Consider the following 27,862-nt stretch of genomic DNA (forward strand, 5'->3'; position numbering starts at 1 on the left):
TAATAGGCTAGTTGTTTTCTTAAGATAGGAAATATATAATTTGGCCTATATAGGCTATTTGCGCCTTAGAGGGGGAGGGGTTGGGGCAAAGAAAAACAAAGCTACATGGCAAATGTGTTAGCCTAACTAAGATTATTTTGCATATTATGAAGTAAGAACTGTTTCCTTATATCCAGGTAGCTATTTAGGCAAATACACAAGAAATGAGCAATGTTTTATCTAGTTTTAGAACATGATAATTCTGTGTACTAGCCAGAAACAGGTTGTCTAGCCCTGCTTCCTTCAAAAGCAATCTTGACCCATAAACTAATATATTACCAGCAATCTTAAATGACAAATTTATGACCAACACAAAAAGCGCCAAAGCAGACACCAAGTCCATATAGCCTAGAGTTAGGCCTAAGCCTATGGTAAGTGTTCTACTATTCAGCTTGGCAAGGTTTTTTAATTTCTACAACATGTACCTTGCTTTAGGCTTTCTTTCAATTCCTCTAATGTTTTTGCTGAAGTCCTGCCTACTTTTTTGAAAATGGGAAATATTCCAGATAAAATATAATTCTCCAAAACCTTGTGCAAAGCTTTCAAATTTTTCATTTTAAATCACAGTGTTGCAATAAAACTATTTAAGGCAATCTTCTGGAAAATTTTGCGGCCAGATTTCGCCACAACGGGAGTCACAAAAGGCTTCTTTTGGTCGTCCAATTGTTAGCTAACAATGTCAGCTTATGGTTTTTATTAAGACGGCGGAAAAAAAAACTGTTAGGTGATAAAAACTGTTAGCTTACTAGTTCCAGAACCTTACTAATTGTGTGGGAAATTCAAACAATGCAAGCTATTAAATGAGACTCGAAAATTGCAAGGACAGTTTGTGAAGCCCAGATTGTGAAGACCTCAAGGCAGCACAAAATAATTGGTAAATATCTTGGTCAAGTCAGAACAAAAATTTTCTTCAACAGCTATAAAATTTTCGTTTCCCATTTGTTGAGTAGAATTTTGGATCCACTTCGCATCAAAGTTTAATTAAGAAATGTTAAAAGTACTGAACAAAAATTCTTGGAAAAATCGATAATTCCCTGTCTCGAAAGAGGAGACAGAAGGAAGGGGATGGGGGAGGGTGTGTGTGAAAATACTTTAAGCTGGTTCCAGATAGGAGGTAGAGCGAGCAGTGCAATTACGAATTTTATATTATTTTAGAAACATCAAGTTTGAAACCCTTCAAGGAATAAAATATTTCCTGTGGACGAATCCCTATCTCTACTTTTTGTCCTTGCTAGATAGCGGTATATAAACTATATAAGTAAGTAAGTAACATTGGGTTTATTTAAAAAAAAAATATATACATCATCGATTCCCTGAAGCAATGCTTGTGCGGAAGAAAACCCTCCTAATAAATCAAAAAACCAAAAAACCAAAAAAAAACAAAACAACAACCAACCCACAAAAAAAACAAAAAACAAAAAAAAAAAAAAAGAGAAAAAAAAAAAAAAAAATTAGAGCTCAACTTACCGGACCCGAAAACCAACGAACCTCCAAACAACACCCAACAAAATTATAATAACTATAATCATATTCAGCTGCAACTAAGCCCTCCGCAAAAACAAAACTTAGGTGGCGTGGAATAATCCATTCAAAATATACACATCAAAACAATGGTTCTTTAGCGACTTACGAAAATCCTGCAAACCCCCAACAGTCCTCAAATCCTCTGGCAAACTCTCCCAAACTAACGGAACAACATGGCGAATTGAAAACCTAGACCTAGACGTGACCATAGCTGGTCTTCGCACCAACTGAGAAGATCGTGTCAAATGATCGTGAGTAGTAGACAGCGTGAGTAATAGCAAGGACATTTATCATTGTTAAGTGCTATATAAACAAGGAATGCTGCCCCCTAGGCTGTTATCAGATCGGTCGTCTGAACTCAAAACACATTATCGATTTTGTTCGCATTGAGTTCAATATGGCATTATATGATTATTATCCCAGCTCTGTTGATTTTTGAAAATTGAAAAATCGTTAGATGTCTTCCTTATTTGGAGTACGGTGTTTGCCATTGTTTTCCTAGTAGCCTTGAAGCATTAAATTACGGATGCTCACACCTTTTTTTGAACAGGTGTGTTTTGACTTTTAATAGCCAAAATGTCCAGACACAAACAAACTTTATTGACTGCAATGCTTATTGAATTTGTAATTCAGAAATATCGAACAGAGTATCAAGTAAATGTTACTCAATAAACGTAAACGAAGGAATGACAACGGGGCCATCTTCTAAATACTGAAACGGTCAGTGTTTTCTGCTGTCTCCATTGCACTATCTGGAAAAAACCCTTCTTTTTTAATTTGCATGTCGAATAGGCATTGCAGTCTCGCAACTGTCAAATAATCCCTATAACCAGTTTTAGTTAAACACAGCCTTTAATTGTTCACTTTGATTCAAATTCAGTTGAAGACTTTAAATTTTTTGTCAATTTTTTATGCATATTTACTAGCTGAATAGCAAACCTTATGCTAAAACTATTTTTTTTATAAAGTATCATACATTACCCCGTGACTGGTCTGATTACCTTCCGATATTTTTTAACGAGCCTTTCAGGAGGCCAAAAGGCCAGATTAAGCCCTTTTATTCATATTTTTTGCCCTTAAACTTTATACGTAGTAAGGTATATTATCTTAAATATCGGATTAATATCAAAAACAGGAAAATAGAAACATTTTGGATATCCGACGCTATATACTTATTTTTAGCACTAAATTCGACTAAGATCATTGTAAAATGATGTAAAATCAAAACAAGCAGAGTATCGTTTTTTTCAATTTTCTCCACTTACTTCACTGACTTATTTTTACTGATTCAATTAAATTGTCTTGCGAACATTTCGTATGGGTCTCTAAGCACAAGGATCTTAGCACTCTTCTTTCGATTTAATAAGTAAATAGTTTTCCAACTTTTGAATACCAGCTTAATTAATAATGTTCTGACTTTCTATATTTGGACAACAGCATAAATAATTGAATTTGAAAATATATTAGCAACAGCAGCTTAGATTATAGCTTGAGCAATTGACGGGGTTAATATAGCAGTAAATAGACACGATAATAGGTTAATGGCATGGTTGTCTAAAACTTGACGTCCACAAATGTGTTTCACTTTTGGCCCAGGTTCTTCTACTACAGCTCCGGTTTCACAATGTACACCTAAAATAAAAATAAATCCAACAAAATTTGTCAACCTGCATTCTGTACATTCGGACAAAAAAAAAGAAAAACAAAAGGAGTAGAGCCTCGCTGCTTAAGCTAAAGTTTGACTCTGTCTCACAACTTTATTTTGTAAAACAATAAAAAAAAATTGCGTAAAGAGCTAGGCGTTGAGGAGGGGACAGCCCCTTTAACATACAGAATAATTTCTGTTCGTTTTAAGTTTTAATGTCGCTCCTTACTTTCAGATAAAAAAAAACTTATTTTCTTTATTTAATTACTCGTAGAGGGAGTTCATGCGTAATCACAGCTTTGTTCACTTTTTTTTTATTTTCTTCACGAAAGCCCATATACTACCCCAAATATAGGCTTTTGTAAAGAAACCCCTATGGAATACTTTCAAATATGCAATAGACAAACACACAATAGCAAACCTTATGCTAAAACAATTTTTTTTATAAAGCATCATACATTACCCCGTGACTGGTCTGATTACCTTCCGATATTGTCTATTGTGTGTTTGTCTATGTCTATATATATATATATATTATATATATATATATATATATATATATATATATATATATATATATATATATATATATATATATATATATATATATATATATATATATATATGTGTGTGTGTTTGTGTGTGTATTTTGACGAAACAAAAAAAGCAAAGTCATTAATTCTAAAGAAGCCTAAGAATCGCAGTAGGATACAGTGTCATTTTTTAGATGCTCTAGGTTCTGTTTAAATTACCAAGAATTTGAACATGCTTACAGGCACATATTCTCAACAATCAATATTTTACAAAAAGTTCGAACAGCCTAGGTCTAGCCGAAAACTACATGGCTCTCTTGAATTATTCAGGCCTAGGGCAATACGCCAGTACTTGGACAGTGCCTAATCTTAAACAAATATTTTGATTAAAATGTATCTTTCATAATCGTGGACAGAAAGTTCCTAATCTTCGATATGATGTAGATAATTGAGATTGTCTGATGTCAGGGATTAGGTTAGTTAGGATTGGTTGACTACAATCGAGGAATTTTTTTTTTTTCAGCGTTTTAACTTGCAAACAAGCAACCCTTATATCCTAACCTATTTAAATACAGTTATTCTGCTTCATAACCATTGCCTTAGATTGAATCCTTGTTAGAGCCTATAAAAAATTTCGATTCTTGTTCGGACTTTAAGATCCGATGTCCTAAACTGGGGAACATTTTCCAGGTTTTTTTTTAATTTTATTTACAAACCCAGTATAAAAACACAAAGGAAGAAGTGGATTAAATAAGAAATAAGAAAATACTATTCACTTAAATCACTTAAAATACTCCTAAGAAATCACTTAAAATATTATTCACAAAGAGGTTCAAGACGCGACTTTACTGAAGCTGATTTACGCTTAGCACGATGCTCAATACTATCTAAATGATGGAAAGGACCCCGGACATAGAAATTCTGAATTATTTTTTAATTACTGTGCCTAGAAGGAAGACATAGGAAATATTTACAAAGCTCAAAGTAATTTTTCTAAGACGCAACATATCTCTTCCTGTCAGGAGGAGGAGCACTCCCGACAAACACGTAACGTGAGGCGCAACACAACACGAGAAAATCTTTCCAAGATCTTTCTGGCAAAATATACCCCGATTTAGTACAATCAAACCATATCTAGATCGGAAACTTTCCACTATTTGACAACATATTGCCTCTCTTATCTGGCGTAACATACAAGCGAACTGTGCTCCTAGATACATAAATGAATCAACGCCAGAAATAGCAGAAGTACCACTAGAAAGAGAAACTGGATATCTACAGTTAAACGATAAAATTAACACTTTGAACTATTAATGTGCAGACCAATGCTAGAAAAGCCATGCAAGAGCCTATCAAGATTCGATTGAAGAGCTTCGCGCGCTCTACTAACCAGCAACATATCGTTAGCATACGTGAGATACGTTATCTCCACACCGTTAAGAAACGAAGTGGGCAAAAGGCCGTCAAGACATTCAGCAATATCCGACTTAAATATACTGGGCGATAGCGCGCTCCCTTGGCGTACCCCACGTTTTACTTGAATTGGAGCACTCAGCCTCGAATCCCATTTAGCAAAAACAATAAAATTACAATACCAATAAAGTAGCGTCTCACATACATTTTTATTAATTCCCGCTTTAATCAAAGAAGCAATTGCTTGATGATGATTCACAGAATCGAAAGCCTTCGAAATATCAACTGTAGAAAGGAATTCTGAATCATTCTTGGATTGCGCGTCAACAAGGATCTTAAGACAGAATTGGATGGGCATGTTGACAACCAAAACTCTTCGAGAAACTGATTTGATTTGCACCGCAATCTTCAACAGAGGTAATGAGCAACATTACATACTCAAACACTTTGCTCACATTACAAGCAACTGTGATTGGCCATATGTTTCACAACAATCTGCAGATTTACCTCTCTTTAGCACAGACGTTATATCGGCCAACTAGAAAACCATTTGACACGATTCGATCGCATTAAATTATTTGAAAAATCAACTGGAGGTGAGAATGAAGTTCATTTGGTGCTCTAACAAGGTGTTCGGAGCAGAGACATTCGCTATCGGGTGAGGAAGGGGGTTTCAACTTCAGTAAAGCCTGTTGGATATTTGTAATTGTAACAGCAGTAATATGTGATTGCGTTAATCGAGCGGGCAGCAGTGAATGAACACAAGCAGAAAATTGACTGAAGAATTCTTATCAGAGAATTTGTCCTTATAATATTTTTCCCATGCACTAAGTGAGAGATTGGGAGGTGATTGGCCGTGGGAACTCTCTTTAGCTTTATGAACTTGACGCCATGATTTCTGCGAACCAGAGAACTTCAAAATTCCTTTCAGGCGAAACTTACGGAGTTCTTTTTTGTAGTTACGCTTTGTCCTGCACTTTAGGTCAAAAGTGGTACCATGATGTGGTCTTCCGCAGGTAATCCAGATGCGCAGGCAAAACTTGACGCGCTGCCTAGCCTTCACAAGATCCGGGGGGAAAGACCAACCTGGTTTCTCTGAACTAACTCGGATCCTTTTGAGTGGAAATGCAGAAGATTCAGCCCTACACAGAGATTACAAAACTTGCTCGTAATACAAATTAAGATCAAGCTTTGATGCCGAGTGGTTCACCCCGATTGCTAGGAGATGGTATGGCACTTCAATCACGTATTTACTGAAAAAATTTAGACAAATATAATTGTGAGACAATCCGCTTTCTGTATGAAAATGGAAGGGTGTTAGTGGAGGTAACTAATTCTTCGAAACCACAAATACTTCTTAATACCTTTTCAGTACTGTTAACAATTACCTGTAAACTATTTCCTAGTTAAAAAGTGGTAGAGGGCCAGAAATCCCAGAAACAGGAGTAAGATTGACACTAGATCTTTTCAGAAAAGTATGGATTAAAATTCTTTCTTAAAGAAAAGAGCTTTATTGAACTAGGTCCTACTTTAAAATCCTCACTAAAGAAATGAAGAATACAGAGTCTTTACCGGGCACAAGCAGACGAGTTTTTCCTCCTCCCTGGACTATACTCCTCACAAACTCTTTCTAAAAATCCCTGATACCATATTTTGTTCGCTCATTTTCTACTGATTTTTCACACACATTTTGTATTTTGAAGCTTGGCACGCGATAGCACCAAAAATACCTTAACTGCATAAGAAGGTCTTTTTCATTAAAATTAAATTCCCAGTTTTTTGTATTTTTTTTAAAGACGTATATTGTTGTTTAAGTTCCAACCTAACAAATTTAAAGAATCAGATTTTAGTTTTACTGACCTTGGTACTTTGATGAACGCTGTAAACATCTCTTGATTAATCTTAAGAGAAATGAAAGAGACAACATGATATGTAGATACTTATTAAACAGTTTTTAGATGTACAGACTTCCCAAGGCCAAAGTACTAAAAAAAAATAAATAATAAAGAACGTGACTAGAAGCTTCCCATAGTTGTTAGCTTAGAGTGGAACCAGATAATAACTAATTTTGGAAACAGGATTAAGAGGCACTATTTCCTTTGAATAAGCCAGACAACGTATGCACATTGATATATGTGCACAAACACGTCGGAAATAATCCCCTGCAGAATGTTTCTGTGCAACTGGTCAGGCTTCTGAGAGGAAAAGAGAGTGATAAGCTAAATATTATATTTTGTTTGGTTTTTCTTTTTCCCATTTTTATTTATACCAATAATGATGCTTATTGATACTTTGGCTCAAACTGATCCTTTTTGTTTTATTTTTAATAGTCCGAAATCAAAACGAACTCCCTGAAAAAGGGAAAATTTGGTTTCGATTTAAGTTCACCGTCTGCTAGTATATAACCCTTTCTACCATTTGATGTAATCTGTGCACTAAAAGTCACCCTTCCGGTTTGTCCTTGTTTAAAACACGGTATTTGCCATTATTTACCATGCAATCCCATAGGTTCAAACTACAATTGCTCAAAACTTTTTTATTGTAGAGAACTTGTTGTGATTTTTTTACCACCAATCCACCCTTAGTCTTCGCAGCCGGAGTAAAGCCAAATAGTCAGAACCAAAAATAAAGATTGAGGTTTCAACATCAAGAATACGGGCAATTGTTGCCTAGGAGAATATGCTTCTGGCTAGACCTGTTTCAAAAATGCCAAAGACCTAGTCCCCTTTCCCCAGTTGGTATTAATGCTAATAGCAGCTCGAATTTCACAAATTATTAATAAAAGTACGTAAATTAGTGCAGAAGTACAAAAAGTACTTTTATTTGCAGGAAACTACCGTTGAAATTTTAATGAAGCAAATGGTAAGGGTCTTTTAAACTTTGTCTAGGCAATCAGAAAATATTTGTTAAGGGAATAACTTCAAAATTTTAACACAGTTTGTCAGGTTGTGGACTTAAGAACAGACAAAAACATACTTAGTTTAAGCAAACCATTTAGGTAATTTTTTGTCCTGGGGGGTGCAACACTGCACCCACATCAACAGCTACTATTCTCGATAAATTTTCCTTCCATAACCATTTCTACCACAGCTACTCTTACGCTTAATGTTCCAAGCTCGTCCCATGATTACGACTTCATTTCTTAAGATAAATAATAACGAAGCTCAGTTAATAATAAATATTGACTATTATAATCAATAAAAATAATTAGCCAGCATTACTGTTATTAATGTACACAAAGACATTGCAAATTAAAAGCAGCCAGAAATTACATTAAACAAACGAACTTTTCCATCTGAAGTGAAGAGTACATATAAAACTTGAAATAAAAGAAATTGGCCTACATAAGTTCCTCAATATGAATAAAAACAAACTACTTTGTATGAAGAAACGAACCAATACAAACAGAAATTCTGCGTATAGAAAAAGGTGCTTAAACATCAAATAATTTTTTTTGCTGTATCTTTAGTATATAAGTATAATTCTAGCTATCACTTTAGTACTACTAATCTAATAGGCAACTAAATTTTCACTCTGTTTTCTTCCTGCATTCCTTCATATGTGCGGAAAATCAATTGGCAAAAAAAAAATTATTTTTTGCAACCTACGGATTTAGTTTCCAGTAAAGCGTAAATGATATTCTAGCCTCTTTTGCGATTGGAGAGGGGGGACACTGCACTTTTGTAGCATTTCTGTTCACTTGGACTTTGACTTATTGTCCATTGTAATTTCTGCTTGTCTTAGGGTTCCATGTCTCAATTCATAGTAATTTCTGTTCGCTTTAATTTTTCTTATACCAGCTATATTCTGAAGTTCAAGTCTTAAAGCTAGAGCTAATATTTAGTATAAGATTCAAATTTAATTTGTTACATGACAGCAAAACATTTTTGCGGGTGTGATTCGTTGACGGTCAACAGTAGGCACATTAGGTGGCAGCATTTCACTATTATTTTGACATTAAGCATAAGGGTTTTCGTTAGTTTTTAATGGATCGGTTGTCTAGGAATTTTGACCCGATGCTCATTTGCCTCTTTAGGGGACAGGAACATCGCTTTCCAGCAATTCAATGGCCGAAAGAACGACACTTTGTCTCTGCTAAGAACTGTTTAGCTACTTTACAATAGCACTACATGCATAAACTTGTGTTCGAATAAGCTCCTCTATAGCTTTTGTGACCATCAGTTCCACTCGATTTCCCATAAAAGAGACTGATTATGTGAAAGGAAAAACTAAACAAAATATTGTTATCTGGGAGCGACGTTGAATAGTCTATATAGAGTTTTCGGACGTGATGAATTCACAGGGACGATTTTTACCGATATAGTGAAAACATTCTTAATTATTTTTATGGAATCCAGTGCACTTCACGTTTCACGAGTACATCCAACTTCCTGAAAATTTTTAATCTAGAATGAACGTCAAAATTATGATATTCATAAAAGTTATCAAGCCAAACTGGCCAGCAGTGAAAAAAACAACAAAGAGAGGTAAAACTCAATGAAAAGACAGCAAACGAGACTGCGGTCAGTAGAGAGAAAAGCTGAAAGACTAAAACAACGTGGATATTTGGCCTGTATGTAAACTAGACGTCTTCAGCACAAAAGAAACAAAGATAAAAACTGTTTGTTGTCTTTTCATTGAATTTTTTCTCTCTTTGTTTTTTTTTTATAATATCAGTGACTACAAACATTGCTAAATTTTAAACTTGAAAATGGGAAGTGGAACATTCATACCCTGGAGTACACTCCGATAAGATGTGCATTCGCAGATAGCCTTAAGCACAAATGCTCAATTTAAAAATTTTGTCGTCTACAAGTACCTGAGCATCTAGGAAATGAGTAGTAACCAGATAATACAAGCATAAATTTATGAATTTAAAGCCACGCTGATGTGTAGTTCAACTTAACTTAGTAAAGGCACGTAGGGAGAGTGGGTTAAGGACCATGAGAGAGAGAGAGATTTATTTTAAACAAACAATCAATTTAACATAAGTTTAGTGGCCACCCCAAGAAGTAAAAACTTGTCCAAGGGGGTGGCAAAAATACACTCACATAACAAAACAACAATAAAAGAAAAAAACGAAAAAAATAATAACCTATCTATAACACAGTCCCCAAACAGCACCACAAACCTTAAACCTTAACATTTTCATTAAATTTGCAATCATATTCATAATCATCACCCCCAGGAGCCAAAAAAAATTACCAATAAAATTATTAAAAAAAAAAAAAAAAAAAAAAACCTAGAATTCATACTTACTAAAAAGCATCCCTTTAATTACTATCTTAAACGAAGAAATATCACCTATATTTTTTATATTTTTATCAAGATGGTTCCAACTTCTGATCCCTCTGTGAAGCAAAGAAAACATCGATCGGGCCGAAAATACCAGTGGAATATTAATCTCTGCAAATGACCTAGCACCATAATCATAGACAGAAGATCTCAGGTTAGCCAAGCTATCAAAACACGGGAGGTTTATACCCCTCTGAATCCTAAAAATGAATAGAAGTGTATACAACTCCCTTAATCCAGAAGCTGGCAGTATCTTTACACACTCATACACGTTTCGTACCGAGTCCCGGGATTGTAGGCCATCTAACAGCCGAACAGCGTTGTTTTGTAGAACTCGTATTGGCCGAGCAATAGAAGGAAATGTTCCAAGCCAAACGCTACTACAATACAATATATATGGATGGATAAGGGAACAATAAAGAAGGCGCATAACAAAAGGAGGAAAAAAAAGCTTAAGTTTTCTCATTATACCCAGGTTACGAGACACAGTTTTACAAAAATAATGTACATGGCGCTTGAATGATAAAACATCATCAATATAAACCCCCAGGTACTTATAAGAACACACCCGCTTTAAAGCTCCATACTGTTTTGCAATATCCTGAAACCATGGATAAAAATCTGGTGAACGGGAAAAAATAACAAAATTAGTCTTACCCAGATTAATCTTTAATCTATTTACCCTCAACCAGGAATATAACCTATCAATAACTTCTTTCATGAATATCTGAAGTAATTCTTCTGTCTTCGCGGTACTAACAGCAACTGTGTCATCAGCAAATAATGACACCGTCTCATTCCTGGGATTTTTGACCATATCACTAACATTAAAACAACAACCTGGGATATAATCAGGCATATCATTAATATACAATAAAAAATGAATCGGACCAAGAACTGACCCCTGTGGGACACCACTAGTCACTGGGTGGGCGCCTGATTGTATACAAGTCATATCTACAAACTGGTACCCGTTACTAAGGAATCTTCGTATAAAGTCGAGAGTTTTACCTCAGATCCCATAGACCTCGCATTTTTCCAGGAGTAGGCCATGGTCAACTGTATCAAAAGCCTTCTGTAAGTCTAGAAACACTGCACCAACCTTAAATCCTTTATCTAAAGCTATGTTAATTATACTAGTAAAAAATATCAATGCATCCTCTGTCTTCCTATATTTTCTGAAACCGAACTGATTATTATTCAAAAATTTAAACTTCTCTAAAAAATAGGTCAACCGATTACTAAAACATTTTTCAATAAGACGAGAAATAACTGGCAAGACTGATATTGGGCGATAATTACCCAAATCATTTCTATCACCACCTTTATAAACCGGTGTCACTCTTGCATTTTTTAAACAATCTAGAAACCTTCCTTGACGGAAGCAATCATTAATCAGTGATGTCAGAACACCAGATATACAAGGGAAAATGTATTTTAGAATTTTTAGGCTAACTAGGTCACTACCGGACGAACTATTTTTCATACTATAGATAATATCCCTTAACTCATCTAATGTAATCATCTTTAGATTTAGCGATACATTTGCAGGAGATGGTAGAGTAGATCCAAAGGTTGGGTCATCTGGAGACGAGGAAATCATCTCGGCTATTTGTAGGCCTACTGAACAAAAATGATTTAAAAACTCATTACATATCCCAGTACTATCTGCAATTATAACCTCATTAACAGTCACTTCTGTTGGTAGAATATTAGACCGCTGACCTGTAACATTACGGATTATTTGCCAAGTTTTCAACGGGTTACCTTTAACATCATTAAACTTCATACTAAAATATTTTTGTTTAGCCTCACGGAGGAGATTATTCAAACAATTACGAAAAACACGGTATCGCTCTTTATTCTCATCCGTCGGTCTTAAAGCTTGCGACTTAAACAGTCTATCTCTTACATTTATTTTTCGAAGAAGGTCATGCGTTATCCATGGCTTCCTCCCATTATGTTTTCGACCATTCGAATTCTTCACTGCACCCACTTCCTTAACCATTTCTAAAAGCTTACTATAAAAGAGTGACAATTTAGTATTTACATTACTCTCATTTCCAAACAGGGATACCCAATCAATATGATCCATATTATTTTTTAGTTTCAATAGGGCACTACGATCAAAAACTACAACTCTTTTACTCCGTTCAGGAGTTTCTCACTTAGGAATAGATACCTTAAAATCTGCAAAAACACCAAAGTGGTCAGATTCCACATTTACAAGAACTCTTGGCGATCTAAAAGGTGAATTGGAAAAAATATTATCCAAAAGTTTTGCAGACGTCCTAGAAACTCTAGTTGGGATATTAATCGTTGGGAACAGCCCATAAGACATACACAAATTTAATAACTGAGAAGTCACAGAACACTCCATATCCAGCATGTTAATATTAAAGTCACCTAGAACAAAACAAGAGCTATTACTAATTTGTACTTTTGCCAGCTGTTCATGAAGATTCTCAAAAAATTCTTGAATAGAACCAGAAGGAGGCCTATATACAATTACTAAATATGTATCAACATTATTCAATTTAGCTTGTAATACTAGTGTTTCTCACACCATTTCCATATATTCACTTAGATCATCTCGGACTCTAACACGGAGATCTTCACGAACATAAGCCGCAAGACCCCCGTGTTGACGTAACTCCCGGTTCCGAGTAAACAAAGTATATCCAGGTATATCTAAAAGAGCAGAATTGTGGTACTTCAACCAGGTCTCCGTCAAAGCAAACACATGGAAAAGATTAAGTTTACCTAGATTCGCTAAAAAATCAAATGTCGTATTTAGGCCCTGACAATTCAAATGAAAAATCCCAAAATCTTCCGATCCACCATGCCGATACTCAACATCATGAAAATCATAACTAAAAACAAATTTAGAATCCTCAGGGGGTTAAAAGCTGGAACCACAAAGTCCAAACTTCTATTAATACATTCATTAAAATAATTAAAAATAATTACCTTGTTATTTTCTAAATCAATTATACTACGAGCCCCCAGGGGCAGAACAAGGATCTGTAACCAATATCTATTAAAGATCCAAATGGCCTGTGGTGACGACTAGAGCATGTACCAATTACAATTAAAGATATTCTCTCAATACTCACACCAAAAAATTAAACAAAAATAATCAAAAGAAAAAATGAAAAAATAAAACACCAAAAAGAAATAAGGTATAAATTCTAAATAAAGGCAAGCGAAGAAAACAATCATTATTAATCACCAAAGAGCACAACATAATCACACAGAGGGTATCCAATCTAAACTCTAACAGCCAATTAAATTACTTAACCTTACGTCACAAACTATAAAAACAAATATAATTTTCCTTGATTAACAACAAACAAGCAAAACATTCACTTCTGCTTTCCGAATCGACCTTTTTGACTACGCCCTCCATAGTCATGGCTAATAACCGGTCTAGCAAGTTCAGTAATTACATCATTCCGAAAATACTTAGTGATAGATCCATCAGGGCGTTTAAATTGAACACAAGGTGGGAAAGATTTAGAAACCCATGCATCAAAACCTGCATCTCGTAACTGGGCTCGCTTATTAAATAAAATTTTTCTAGCCCGACGTAACTCAGGGGTAGCATCATCACTAAGAAACAATTTCTTGAATGTACCAACATTCTTATTCTTTAGTTTTTTTGCACTGCGTAATAAACCAATTTTTGTTTCCTTGTCACTTAGTTCAACTTTAAAAAATTTGGCATCCTTCTTATACTGAATATCTTTGAATGGTAGTACTGTAGGCTGTTCTAAACCCACTTTAACAATATCCTGGAACAAAGCAACAGCAACATTTTCACTTTCGCAACCTGCATTCCAAACAATTATGTTTTTACCCCTCTGTTCAATTTCCAGTTTAACAAGCCTATCCGACATTTCCAAAACTGCATTTCCCCGGGCCTTAGCCTCATCAACAAGAACTGATAATTGTGATTTCAAGGATGAGTTCTCATTTGTTAGAACTTCAATTCTACTATCATGAATAGCAACTTGAGAACACTGATCAGACTGGGTCACCTCTATTTTGGAAACACGATCGTCTAGTGTTTTTAACTTATCGTTCACCATGTCAAGTTTTCTACCATTTTCTTGGACAGCTTCAAGTACTTTGTTAAAATTCTGTGATAAAGTTTCCACGGTAATTTGGGTGATACAACTTCCGGTACTAGTAGCTGTAGAATTCAACGGGTTTTCTGAGTCCTCAGCGGGACGATTACGTTTGCGATTACGACCCATACCAATTAAAGTAAAGAGACTTCGCCCACTTCAAATAGATCAATTATTTCTTTACTCACTCTAATTTTAACGTACTGTTGGCTTTGGCAGTTAATTACTAGCACGGCTAAAAATATAACCAGGACAGGTACGCCTCAATAATGGCTAAATATCAAACTTGGGTGATAGAAGCGGCAACAAGGGAATATGGGCTTCGAAAATCCGTGAAGTAATCCAAATCTGCCACTGATAACAAGCACCCTCGTGTGAACTATGCTGTTACTCGGGCAAGAGCATAATGATAATTCAAAACATTAAACGAAACTTACTCGCAAGGGGGGAGTTTGACTACCCCCCAAAAATCCAAAAAACGTGCTGTTTATAATCCTTTATATTCCAAGTTTTATAATCCAAACGTTGCGCAATTATAATCCTTTTTCACTCAAATGTAATAACTATAGCTATTTACTGCATATATTGATCTTCACAGTACCACAGTAAATTAGATTGCACAACTTACTGCACAACTTAGATTGCACATGCGTCTCAGCAAATCATGCAGACAGATAGTTGTCTTAAATCCAATCAAAATATCACTGGCGACAATTAAAGGAGGGGTCATAGTACTAATATAAGATTCCCCCCCCCCCAAGATTTTGAAGAAAAATACCTTTTTTCGGTATTTTCATTGAAAAATGATTTTTTTTTGTACTTTCATTAATCTTAATTTAAAAAAAAACAGCCCCCACCTCAAATTTTGAAAAATACATTTTTGCCAGCCCCTCCCCCTACAATTTCCGCAAATTGACGCCACAGCAAGCTTAGTATATCATTTCAGTTGGCAGTTACAAGGTATTACTTCTTTACAACTAGTGAAAGGGGGAAACAAAAGAAATGACACGCCTGTATATCCCTTAATCTATGATACGTGAGCAGAATATTTTATTGAGAATTCTAAACCCTGGGAAGCTCCAAAACTAGAATTTTCTCTCAGCAGTTTTAATAATAAACTGTTAACATGACAGAAGTCATGTTATTAGCATGCCAGACACGACCGTATTTTACATTCTGCCAAAATTTATCAAGGCAAGTCATTTATCCACGATTTTCTAGTCTTTTTATCACATTAAAAGTTTCCAATCGCTATAAATAAGTTTACCTGAGAACTGGAATTTTGCTCCAAGAAAAGAATCTAAAAGACTTCCAAAGAAACCGGCAATAGCCCCAACTATTACCATTCTCCATTGAGGCGGAGCACTCAGTAACAGCCTAGCATCAATCAAAATCAGCTCAGATAAATAATAGCCAATACCAATGGCTGCACCGCCAGCTGCGCTGATAAACAAGCCAATCAGAGTCACGCCACCATTAGTACCTTAAATATATTGAAACATATTTATTGAAAAACTCATATTTCGTCGCTTAAAAGCTACAGGTCGCAACTGACATTTTCAAACTTTAAAAATAATTGCCAAAATCACTTGTTGAGTTGCATTGAAAGAGATAATCAGCAAGGCACGGTACACTCAATTACTGTTCAATCCTCCCAATCTACATAACCCTGCTGAGCGTTCCTTTTAGGACAGCTTGCAAAACAGTTTTTGGAAAACTCCTCAGACGCATGAAACTGCCAGATACGACCCAAAGCGTAACAGCGACGATATGTCCAAGGGTTAAACATAAAATTTGTAGTAAAGCTTCGACAAGATACCCCTTTTCTTCTATAACAGAGACAGATTCAAATAAGAATCAACAAGGGAGTAAAATATGGAGAAGAGCAAACCACCAGTTCTCGAAACTAAATACGTATTGCAAAACGTGTAAAATTAATGATACCTCAGTCGATAGAAAAAGACAGAAAATAGAAGGCGAATGAAAAAAAAACTTCGTAAATAAGTATTTAGACCATACAGAGGCAAATCTGACCAAGTCCATAAAACAAGCAACAGAGAAAACTACAGAAACGTCTATCGCAGGTTCTGATATTAGAGTACAAATCAACAGGTGGTATTAAGTTTTTAAAAGTTTTGGGCGACGGTTTATTTACTTGAGTGTGGAGTAGGTTCTGTACTGCATCTTAGAGTGGACCTTGTCAAATTGGCTTCCAAAAATATCATTTAGATTCTGATGGGAAACAATTGTGTCAAACTTTTCTATAAATCATGATTCTTGGAAAATATCTGTGCTACTGTATAGGGTTTTAAGAGTTAATCAAGTAATTGAAGCGAGCATCTCCCAGAATGTAAAAAGCAAACTTAGGAGGAGTGGCTTCTGAAATGGTTGTTTAGGCATGTTTCTTTAGGCAAATGTTTGTTTTTAATTTACTGGAATTTACAGCACTAGATTAAAACCGTTTCCACCAAAAAATCTGCTCATAGCTTTTACAAAATAGCTCATTTGCTCGGAAACCACGACAAAAAAGTGTAGCACCCAAAACAAATATTATTCACAATGATTTTGTGTCTAATCTAGGGAGTTCCTCACATTTTTATTTGCCATAAACCTTTATCTTCCTTAATTGGTATTTTTCTCAAGACCACACTGCCTTATCTATGGCGAAACAAACATGAGTTCCAAACAGGGATAGGTCATTTTATTAGAAAGTGAAACAATCCTTATTCGGAACTCTGATTTGTTTCTTCATAGACAAAGCAGTTTGGTCTTGGAAAAAATACCAACGTCGTATATACGGGGATGATACACGAACTATAAATTCAACAACATTTTGCTTGATGACTGATTATGTCATCGAAATATCTAGAGCTTCTATATATATTTTTTTCATTGTCTAATAAAAGGACCTATCCCAATTTGGAACTCTTATTTGTTTGATCTTGCTTAAAAATCATGGAATACTATCTAATATTGTGATGTGCCCAAGGGCGTAACCAGGATTTTGTTCAGGGGGTGGGGTCTACAATTTTTTTTTTTTTTTTTTTTTTTTTTTTTACAAAACATCAAAATTTGTTTATACATATTTTTATGACTTTTTTCTAAGAGTCAGACAATTTTTTTTTTGGGGGGGGGAGGCAAAACTGGTAACAATCCCCCTCTCTCCTCTGGATACAGGCTTATTTATAGAAATTAATTTTATTTTTCAAATGAAATTATAGAGCAATGTTACCGCCTAAGTAACCAGGAATAAAGTCATATAATATAGTCACTATACAGTCACTTTTAGATTGAACAGAAATTACTATGAGTGAATAAATGAAACCTAAAATCAGCCAAAATCATAAGGAGTAATCAGGTCAAAATTTTAGAAACTACCGGAAATAAGAGTGAAGTTGCCCCCTCCATTCAAAACCTCCTAACAATCAGTGTCACAAGAAGTTTACTTAACAAATACTTTTTGAACGGTTTTTGTTTCTTCATAATACCATTGAAAAAGACTGCTTAAGCTCCCAGGAACCATTTATTTTTACACCTTTATCTATTCAAAAAAATCAATTTAATTTCATTGGCCTTAGCCCAACATGCGCTTATATCTTAATCAGCATTCTCTTTCTTTTAATCTAAATTAAGGGAAAATAAATTAACAAATCATTTATTCTTTCGTCAATTCAAAATATTGCTTCAGAAAACTGAACAAATTGCTTCAAACATCACCAAATGATGTTTTAAACTTTTATTTAGAGATTAATGTTCAATATCTCTCAATAAAATGAAATCAAACAAAAATTAGTAACAAAAAAGTGTCCTTTTAAATTATTAAAAGTAAGTGAAAGTCGTAAATGAGTTTATTCTAGAAAACTGTATGTTTCTTTCGTGTAAATTTGATTAATATTTTGATTTTTTTTAAATTACTGATATGATAAAAAAAAACGCTGTTCAAAATTGGTATTGTTTTCAGAAAAGGACGCTGATACTCCAACCTTTAGGATTTTGAGGGGTCAGCAACCCTATTTTTATTTGTGGTAATTTCTGGTCGTGTTAGCTTCGACTTGTTTATTCATTTCGATTTCTGCTTGTTTTAGGTTTCACTTATTCATTAACAGCAATTTCTCTTCATTTTATGTGTGACTTGATCATTCATTTGAAATTCTTTTTGTTTTAGGTTTCATTTATTCATCCATAGAAACTTCTGTTATTTTTAAGTTTGAATTATTACATGATTGTATTTCTGCTTCTTTTAGGTTTTAATATGGCTCTTTACTTTCCTTTTAAGGACTTTTTTGGAAAAGTTTTGTTTTTCTAATTCTAATGTAAAAGACTTTTCTAAAGTCTAATTTTTAATCGTTTTTGTTAATGACATAGTTTTATTGAGTTTACTGAAAGAATATTTGTAAGGCTTATTAGAGCTTCTCTACTTACAAACTAAAACACTGGATTGGGATTTAAATTTTAAGTACAACTTGAACATCCAAGTGAGAGTTTCGACCCACAGTATTTTTCTACAGTTACTTCTCATTAATTTTTTTTTTACGAAAACGTCCTATGTGGATTTTCAATTATTTGGATTGAAAATCTTCATGATTTTTTTTATCTTCAATGAGGCTAGAGCATTCCCGGACGCCCCCTCCCCCTTCTAGAGGGAATTATTGAAATACACAAGTATCTTATTCAATTTTATTAAAGAAAAATAATTTTTATTGTTCTGTTTCGAAGTAACAAACATTGTGTTCAATATATGCATGACTATATTATTTATAAAAGGATTTCTGTTTGTAACCTTTAAATAAAATTACTTGCATCCCTTTGTTTAAAGTAATTTCCATTTTTGTCAAGGATAATTTCTTTAGATAAAATCTTTAAAATGTGTTAGCGATAAACGTTTTGTTTGCTAAAAGTCTGATATGCCATTGTTTTATCTCCAGACACAAATTAAATTCCTATCAGTATCCAGTGACGTAGCTAGGGTGGCAAGGGGGAAAGCTGCCACTGAGTGCAACCTCTAAGGAACACCACACTGAATCTGTTTCCTTCAATACTGTGATCTACTTAAATTGTGGCATTAAAGACCTAATATTTAACTTAAATTGGGGGAGGACCTAATATTATCTCTTGGCACTGAAAACCCTAGCTACGCCTCGACCAGTATCTTCACTAAGATTAAGCTTCTATGTTATGATAGAAATTGCAACTATTGTAGAGAAATCCATCAAGAAACTGCATTTTTTGCATCGAGCCAGTTTGATGCTTATATAGAGTCAAGACACAGCTAGTTTTAATACCGAGTCAGGACAACTCTCGCTTTCGCGCCTAGTAAGGATTTAATTAACAGTTGCTCATAATCAAAATCTAGCTCGTTTGTGCATTAAATCAGAACTTAGGTCGTTCGTCCTCTCCAAGATGGGACAGGGGTAAGGTGGGGGAATCAATTAAGAAAAGTTTTTTCAAGTGCCCCCACTTAAAAAACCTGGAAATTATGACCGAAAAACCTATTTTTAACACATCGAAAAAGTGGACACTTGACATTTCAAATATTTTAAGGGTGCAAATCATTAAGGATTTTTTTCGTTTTTTTGGGCGGGGGGAGGGATTTTTCGGACATGCATTTTTGAAGGAGCTCTTCTTTTAGGGAGGATTGTCATTTTGACGTACTGTTGCGGTAAAGTTGAACTTTAGCACAAACCATGGAGGTTGAGGGGTGGCATAAACAATAACAGACATTAGATGAAAAGAATTGCAGAGTTAAGATAAAAGGCTACGTTAAAACTTAAAACCAATATAAATTATCTTACATATGAGAATTGGCAGCAGGGCTGCCGTCTCCCTAGCCCCCGTTCGTTATTCTAAAGATTGAACGTACCATGGATGTTGATTATGCTGTCAACAAAGCACAAATTGAGCCTGGTAATTTAATAGGTGATAAAAATAAATTTGATTAGAAAGTGATTTAAATACCTAGTAATAAAATAAGTAATCAGTACTTAGTAATAGTAATTAGCAATTAAAATATAAGCAATTAGTAATGACAAGATAAGTAGTTAGAAAGGGATTTAATGTACAGAAAAGCATCAATTTGAAGATTTCAACCGCAAAGTACGGGACAATATGGATCGAGAGTAGTGTGTTTTTAATATGGAAGGGAAGAATAGAATTCAGTAGTCCTACATGCTTGTACTACCTGCGCAACTTCTCCTTTCTTTGCCATTTCGCGGTAATATCCAATCTCCACAAATTGTTGCTTTCAAATAATTATCCAGTATTATTGGCTATTTCAAAGCTTTTCTTTGTTTTATGTTGCATAATAATTTATGAAATGAATCCTTTACGAAATGGTCTAATAACAACAGATAATCTTACTAGCATAAAAGCATTAAATACCTCTTGGCACAGTCTCACCAGTGGTAATTAGAACCGGTTTCGTTTCTGTAAGCACGGTTGCCAGTTCAGAGGCCCAAGTATCTCCATTGGCACATGCAAACGCACCTTGAAAAAGAAGTATTACAGGTCAATGAATTGATCAGACTCGATTACATCACAAGTTGTATCTAGCCCACAGAAGAAAATGAAAATTAACTGGGAAAATAATCCTGTTCAGAGGACTAAGTTTTAGTCACATAAAAAACATTCAACATTTATTCACTTTTTGCAAGCTTAAATTTCTAGGACCACTCAAAGACTTTATAGCTTATATTTAGTTTAGTTGCTATATTTGAGATCAAGAGATACTATATAAACTGAGAAATTGTGGGTAAAAAATACTCATTTTTTGTCTCTCTTCCTAAAAAAGCCACTAACCCCTCTCCCAAACTAACGTTCAGACCTGTGTGCGCCCATGCATGACAGTCTAAAATAGGCTCACAAATTAAAATACTGATTTTTAGGCCAATTGAGGAGGGAGTCAGACATCTTCCCTCTAAGAACACCAATCAAAATATATATTTGAAGTATAGAATCCACTGAGCGCCGATCTCTTGACGCGTAAGTGAATCTTTAGCCACGATTTGCATATCATTTCCTTTGAGTCCTGGGGGCGCTGGTTATTTTGTTTGGAACGGGGGTCCGTGGTGTGACTCTGTAAGGTCAGCCAGATTTGACCCAGCTCTAAATGGTTACCTAGAGAAATCTGAGGGAAAAACACGGGAATCGTCCGATGATTTGCCCTCAACCAATCATTGTACTCACGGCCGAAAGCAGTGAATCAGGAGATTGGTACCTGCGCAACGCCGACCATTGGTGAGCATGCGAAAAAGTTTTTTTTTATATATCATTTCCAAGATAGAGATTATTAATAAGCAAAGTTACAAACACTAATCGAAAAATTTTCACGCTCGGTGATGCTTTGACTTCGTTTTTATTAATACATTTTTAGCCTTAGTACAAGTTACAAACATAAGGACTTAACAATTTGGTAAAAGTCATTTGCTAATAAAAATTTGGTAAAAGTCATTTGCTAATGCTCGTAAAGAAGCAATAGCTTAAAAGATACAAAAAAAGTAATAGCATTGCTAATATTATGTTTTGACTTGATATTTTCAAGTACTTCTACTGAACAAGTTCAAAAAGAAAAAGGCCACCGCGCCAATCGCTTTTTGTAAGCGTCAGAGCTATCCATTTCCTACTCATGTATCCTTTAGACATTTCTGCATAGGAAAATCCAGTTGTATATTAACTGCAACACAAGGTACGATTTGTATTAGGCTACTTACAGAGTTTGTAGCTAAATAAAACAATAAGGTATACATATATATACACACATATATATTATATATATATATATATATATATATATATATATATATATATATATATATATATATATATATATATATATATATGTTTATATATATATATATATATATATATATATATATATATATATATATATATATATATATATATATATATATATATATATATATATATATATATATATATATATATATATATATCTTGTTTCATCCAATGATTAAATATGCTAGGCTGCATCATCTTTTTATTGACTATTTTTATGTTAGGAGACAAGTTCTGTTTAACTAAGGAGCAAAAATGTACTGGTTCAAAAAACAATACGCTATCCTTAATTAATGCAGAAATAAGACAAACGAGAGTTAAGACTAATGGTGTCAGATAAACTTATCAAGAACACTCATGTTAAGTCAAGATGAAGCCGTTTTAGAACTATTTTCGAAAAAGTAGAAAAATTAGTAACAACAAATGCGTGTATAAAATTCAGAACAAACTGACCCAAACCAAAATTTGAATCCCATGAAAAAGGAAGAACTATTTAAGGGCGAGTTTAATTATGAAAAAGTATACTTGGGATATTTTTCAGCCGTTAAGTAACCGCTTGTGCTGGATTTTGTCACTGACATATTAAACAGAAATAAGGTAATAATAGTGAGAAAAGCATAATAAAGGACGGACCTACCAAGAACACCCATTCCGAGCCAAGACGAAGTAAAAGATATATTGAAATCTATGGGTTGCTCTTGTGGACCACTATCTAGTAGATAAAAAAGGGAAAGCTGGGCAGCAACAACACTATTGCATAAAACTTGAATCCAATTTCTTCGACCACCTGCAAAAAAAATAAAAAATAATAATAAAAGTAAAACTGAACTAGATTATGTATTCAGATCCAGAAACCAATGATGACAGTTGGCAAAATCCTTAACCAGTTGTTTGAAGCAATAAAATTCCTACAATGAAAACAAATGTGAATATTTTTTTGCACTAACAATCAAAAGGAATTCAGTTTTTGACATTATATTTCGCTAGCAAAATGTCATTTGAAATTTTTTTTTAGCATACAAGAATAGAAATCTTGCGCCAAAGCTATTCAACCGTTTTTTTTCTTATAACTGAATAAAGTTATTTTCGTGTTAGTAGGTTTATAAGTGAACAGTACGTTCGTAAATTACGATCCCAGGCTAAATTTTATCGAATTTCCCAACAACAACAACGAAAGTTTTAAAAAACAAAGACCTTAAAATGAAGGCATTGTCGTAGAAACTTCTAAAAAGGCTCATTCGATTGGAAATTCAAAGGTCTAGGCCCTTTTTAATAGTCGAAAGTGATTGGAGGGCAAATAGCCCCCCCCCCCCACGCCCATCATTTCCCCAAACACATCCAATCAAAATTTTGAGATATCTATTGTGTTCGCCTTAGTTAATTTCCAGATATAAAATAGGTTATTAAGGTGGACCCTCCCCCATAATCCTCAGGGCAAGGGTTTTAATTTATGCCCTGTGGGCATTTAAGGTTTTTATAGAAGGCGTTGTCGTAGAAACTTCAAAAAAGGCTCATTCGATTGGAAATTCAAAGGGCTAGTGCCCCTTTTAATATTCAAAAGTGATTGGAGGGCACCTAGCCACCCCCCCCCACGACCATCTGTCCCCCACACACATGCAATAAAAATTTTGAGATAGCCGTTTTGCTCAGCGTAGTTGATTTTCAGATAGAAAGTATATTTTTGAGGAGGACACTCCCCCACAACCTTCAGGGCAAAGATTATAAGTTATGTCCTGGGGGCATATAAGGTTTTTATTGAAATCTTTGTCGTAGAAACTCGAAAAAGGGCTCATTCGATTTGAAATTCAAAGAGATAGTACCCTTTATAATAGTCGAAAGTGATTTGAGGGCAACTAACCCCCCTCTCACGCCCACCTTTTCCCCAAACACATCCAATAAAAATTTATAGATAGCCCTTTTATTCAGCGTAATTATAAGCTTTAGAAATTAGGTCTTTAAGGATGACAACCCCTCCCCCCACAGCCCTCGGGGCAAGGGTTGTAAGTTATGCCCTGGGGCATATAAAGTTTTTATTGAAGCGTTTTCGTAGAAACTTCAAAAGGGAAACTTTCAATTAGAAATTGAAAGGGCTAGTGCCTTTTTTAATAGTTGAAAGTGATTGGATTGCGACTAACGCCCCTCTCACGCCCATCATTTTCCAAAACACATCCAATCAAAATTTTGAGATATCCATTTTGTTCAACGTAGTTAAACGTTCTGGAAATTAGGTCTTTTAGGATGATAGCCCCCTCAGAGCCCTCAGTGAAAGGGTTGTAATTTATGCCCTGGAGGCATATAAGGTTCACAGAGAAAGTTGTTGTATAAATCATAGGCAGCACGATCGCGCTGCTTAAGTAAAGAACGGGGACACTCGAGAACGAGACAAGAAACGGGGACTAAGTAAAGAGGAGGACACTCCCCCACAACCCTCAGGGCAAGAGTTTAAGTTATGCCCTGGGGGTATATAAGAACGATGTTGGTACAATGTATTATTTATTATTTTTTTCCTTTAGAGCAGGGCACTTCGTATAGAAGAAGTTGTCATAGAAACTTCGAAAAGCGCTCATTCAATTGGAAATTGGAGGGGCTTGTGCCCTTTTTAATAGTCGAAAGTTATTGGAAGGCGACTAACACCCCTCTCACCCCCACCATTTCCCCAAACACATCCAATCAAAATTTTGAGATAGCCATGTTGTTTAACGTAGTTGAAAGTTCTGGAAATTCGGTCTTAGAGGATGACAACCACCCTAACAGACCTTAGGGTATTATAGAAAGCGCTGTCGTTTCCAAAAGGGCTCATTCGATTGGAAATCGAAAGGCCTAGTGCCCTTTTTAATAGTCGAAAGTGATTGGAAGTGATTGACATTTTTCTAGTAAAGATCAAAGTGGGTATAATGTATTATTCTTTGTTGTTGTTGTTTAGACCAGGGCACTTCGTATCAAAGGAGTTGTCGTGGGAACTTTGAAAAGGGCTCATTCGAATGAAAATAGAAAGGGGTGATGCCCTTTTTGATAGTCAAAAGTGATTTAAGGGCAACTATTCCCCCTTCCACTCCCACCCACCCAGGCCCACCCTTCCACGCCAACCCTCCCATTTCTGCTCTTAAAATTTAACCAAATCAAAATAGCCTAAGTGTATCAAAGCTATCAAAGAAAGTAAACAGATTTTTTTGCGAATGGTATCACGTTTTCCATTTCAGGTCAACTAGAGGAGATATGAAACTAAATTAAACACTATTGTTTGTGTCAAGATTTTTAAAAGGGTGTATGCTGTTAAAAATTGCTGAAAATTTTTCTTCAGCATACAAATAGCAGGCCAAACTATAAAGTCTTAAAAAACGAAAGGATTTAATGTATTATTTTCTTTTTCCCTGAAAATACTATGTCAATATAAAACGAGGAGAAATTAAAATAAAACAAATTTTACACAAGTTAAGTATCTCAGAGAAAAGTATAGAACTCAATTAAACAAAAAATGAGCGCGAATCAAATGCAATAATCTACCAAGCGTGAAACTGCCACAAACAATCATCGATAGATGAATGAAGCCCAAAACTAACAGAAATTACAATAATTAATCGAGTCAAACTCAAAACGAGCAGAAATTAACATTAGTTCGGTGCAAAACCCCTATGCCTTCCCAAAGCCAGAACAAAATTTGCACTTTACTGAAAAAATACAAATGAATGTGCATTGTCAGTTTAATATACATACACTGATATTTAGTAATCAAAATGTAAATATTATTTGATTTATTAAAGTTATAAAAGTAAAAACATTCATATTTTTTTTTAGTAAAGTGCAAATTTTGTTCTGGCCTTGGGAAGGCATAGGGGTTTTGCGCCCAACTTCTCTCTCTCTCAGTCATCTCAAGTAGATTTCGAAAGTCATCTCAAGTAGATTTCGTATGCATTTTTTATAAGCCACCTCCATTTCCAAGTGACATTTTCTGTTCGCAAGTTGAGCAGCTTATGTCGGAGATTAATGAATGTGGTCGAGGTAAAAATACTTGTCTTATGGGTGATTTTAAACATCAACTTGCTGACGACTGACGGTGACGCCAACTCGCGTTCGTTCCTTGATACAACCGTATTATCTGGTCTTCTCCCCACTGTACTCTTTCCCACACGGTATTGTACAGCTAGAAATGCTACAGCACTGATTGACAACATATTTCTTTCCTTTAACCCTCACACATCTTTTACCTCGCATATTAAAACATCTGATGTTTTCGATCACTACCCAGTCATTACAATGATCCCAACAAGGGCAGGCTGGTCCACTAAGTTAGCGTCTAATCGCGTTTTCACGTATCGAAGTTTTTCCCAAAAAAAACATTGATTACTTCACTGAAGCCCTGAAATCGAATGATTGGTCTGCCGAAACTCATGCGTCTTCGGCAGTTATGGCAGCAAATGCACTCACGAGCCGGCTTAAACAGTTAACAGATTGGTGTTTTCCTCTACGAACAAGTCAGAACAAAAGTGTTCCCAAAACTCATTGGATGACAAAAGGTCTCGTTCAGTCTACCGAACACAGAAATAGACTGTACCTGAAAGCTTATAATTTTACAACTCCTGAAGCGAGAGATATACAAAAAGTACAGAAATACATTAAACGGATTAGTACGTAATGCAGAAAGGCGGTATTATGCGGAGAGAATAAATGAATATAAGAGTAATATGAGAAAAGTATGGGAGGTTGTTAATGAAATAATATTTCAAAAAAGGAAGAAGGTGGCTATACCTAAAGAAATACTAAATATGGGTGGTGAGACAGTAGCAAGCGAATCTCGTGCTGATGCTATTAATCAATGTTTCGTTAATCAGACATCTCTACATACTACTGCCCCAATATCCTGAACAAACCCACAGTAGAACAATATCAGGTCTTTTTCTAGCACCATGTACGAAAGAGGAATTACTAGTGCTTATCAGTAAGCTGCCTAATGTGCAACTATGTCTTGAAGAAGGCCTCTGCAGGTCTTGTAGCTCCACTTACACACTTGGTCAACCTTTCACTATCAACCAGAGTTTATCCTAATGTGTTAAAAACTGCCCAAGTCCTTCCCCTCTACAAAAAAGGAGACAAGAGTCTTATCTCTAATTATCGGCCCATATCAATTCTAACGGTTACATCAAAAGTTCTCGAGAGTGGTTTATAACAGAGCATATGGATTCCTCGATGACATGCAACTACTATCTCCCCATCAATACGGGTTTCGGCGTTATCTTTCAACTTTGCATGCCTTAGTTGATTCAGTTGAATACACATTAAATAGCCAGGATGCTGGAGAAAAGGTAATAGGAATTTTTTTGGATTTCACTAAAGCTTTCGACACGGTATGCCATTCAATCCTCCTCACAAAGTTACATTCATTTGGAATATATGGTGTTGCTCACGAGTGGTTTTCATCGTACCTGACTGATTGTAAGCAGTGTGTGATTCTGGAGGGTAGTGTGTCGGTAGAATTGCCGGTAAAATCTGGCGTA

At 35.1% G+C, this 27,862-nt stretch overlaps 2 protein-coding genes across 4 annotated transcripts in view; both read right to left on the reverse strand.

Moving 5' to 3' along the window:
* Positions 1-594, reverse strand: part of LOC148951348 (pseudouridylate synthase TRUB1-like) — a 30,045-nt gene extending 29,451 nt beyond the window's left edge. The window contains exon 1 of the mRNA XM_089090243.1: positions 465-594. Coding sequence (XP_088946369.1) covers positions 465-594 — 130 coding nt within the window. The remainder of the gene's footprint in view (positions 1-464) is intronic.
* A 2,374-nt stretch (positions 595-2,968) lies between these two features.
* LOC148951349 (transmembrane protein 19) overlaps positions 2,969-27,862 on the reverse strand; it is an 84,039-nt gene continuing 59,145 nt past the window's right edge. For 2 of the 3 annotated variants that reach the window (XM_089090812.1, XM_089090810.1), the window contains 4 exons: positions 23,008-23,157; positions 20,958-21,062; positions 15,847-16,062; positions 2,969-3,195 (listed from right to left, as the gene is read on the reverse strand). In XM_089090812.1, the coding sequence (XP_088946938.1) occupies positions 3,041-3,195; positions 15,847-16,062; positions 20,958-21,062; positions 23,008-23,157 (626 nt within the window). In that variant the 3' untranslated portion in view covers positions 2,969-3,040. Of the gene's footprint in view, positions 3,196-7,014; positions 7,140-15,846; positions 16,063-20,957; positions 21,063-23,007; positions 23,158-27,862 lie in introns of all 3 variants that reach the window. The other variant, XM_089090811.1, reaches the window with a different exon arrangement.

The sequence above is a fragment of the Artemia sp. Qi Xiang Cuo genome, chromosome 6, assembly GCF_049724085.1.
Source record: "Artemia sp. Qi Xiang Cuo chromosome 6, ASM4972408v1, whole genome shotgun sequence".
Lineage (NCBI taxonomy): Eukaryota > Metazoa > Arthropoda > Branchiopoda > Anostraca > Artemiidae > Artemia > Artemia sp. Qi Xiang Cuo.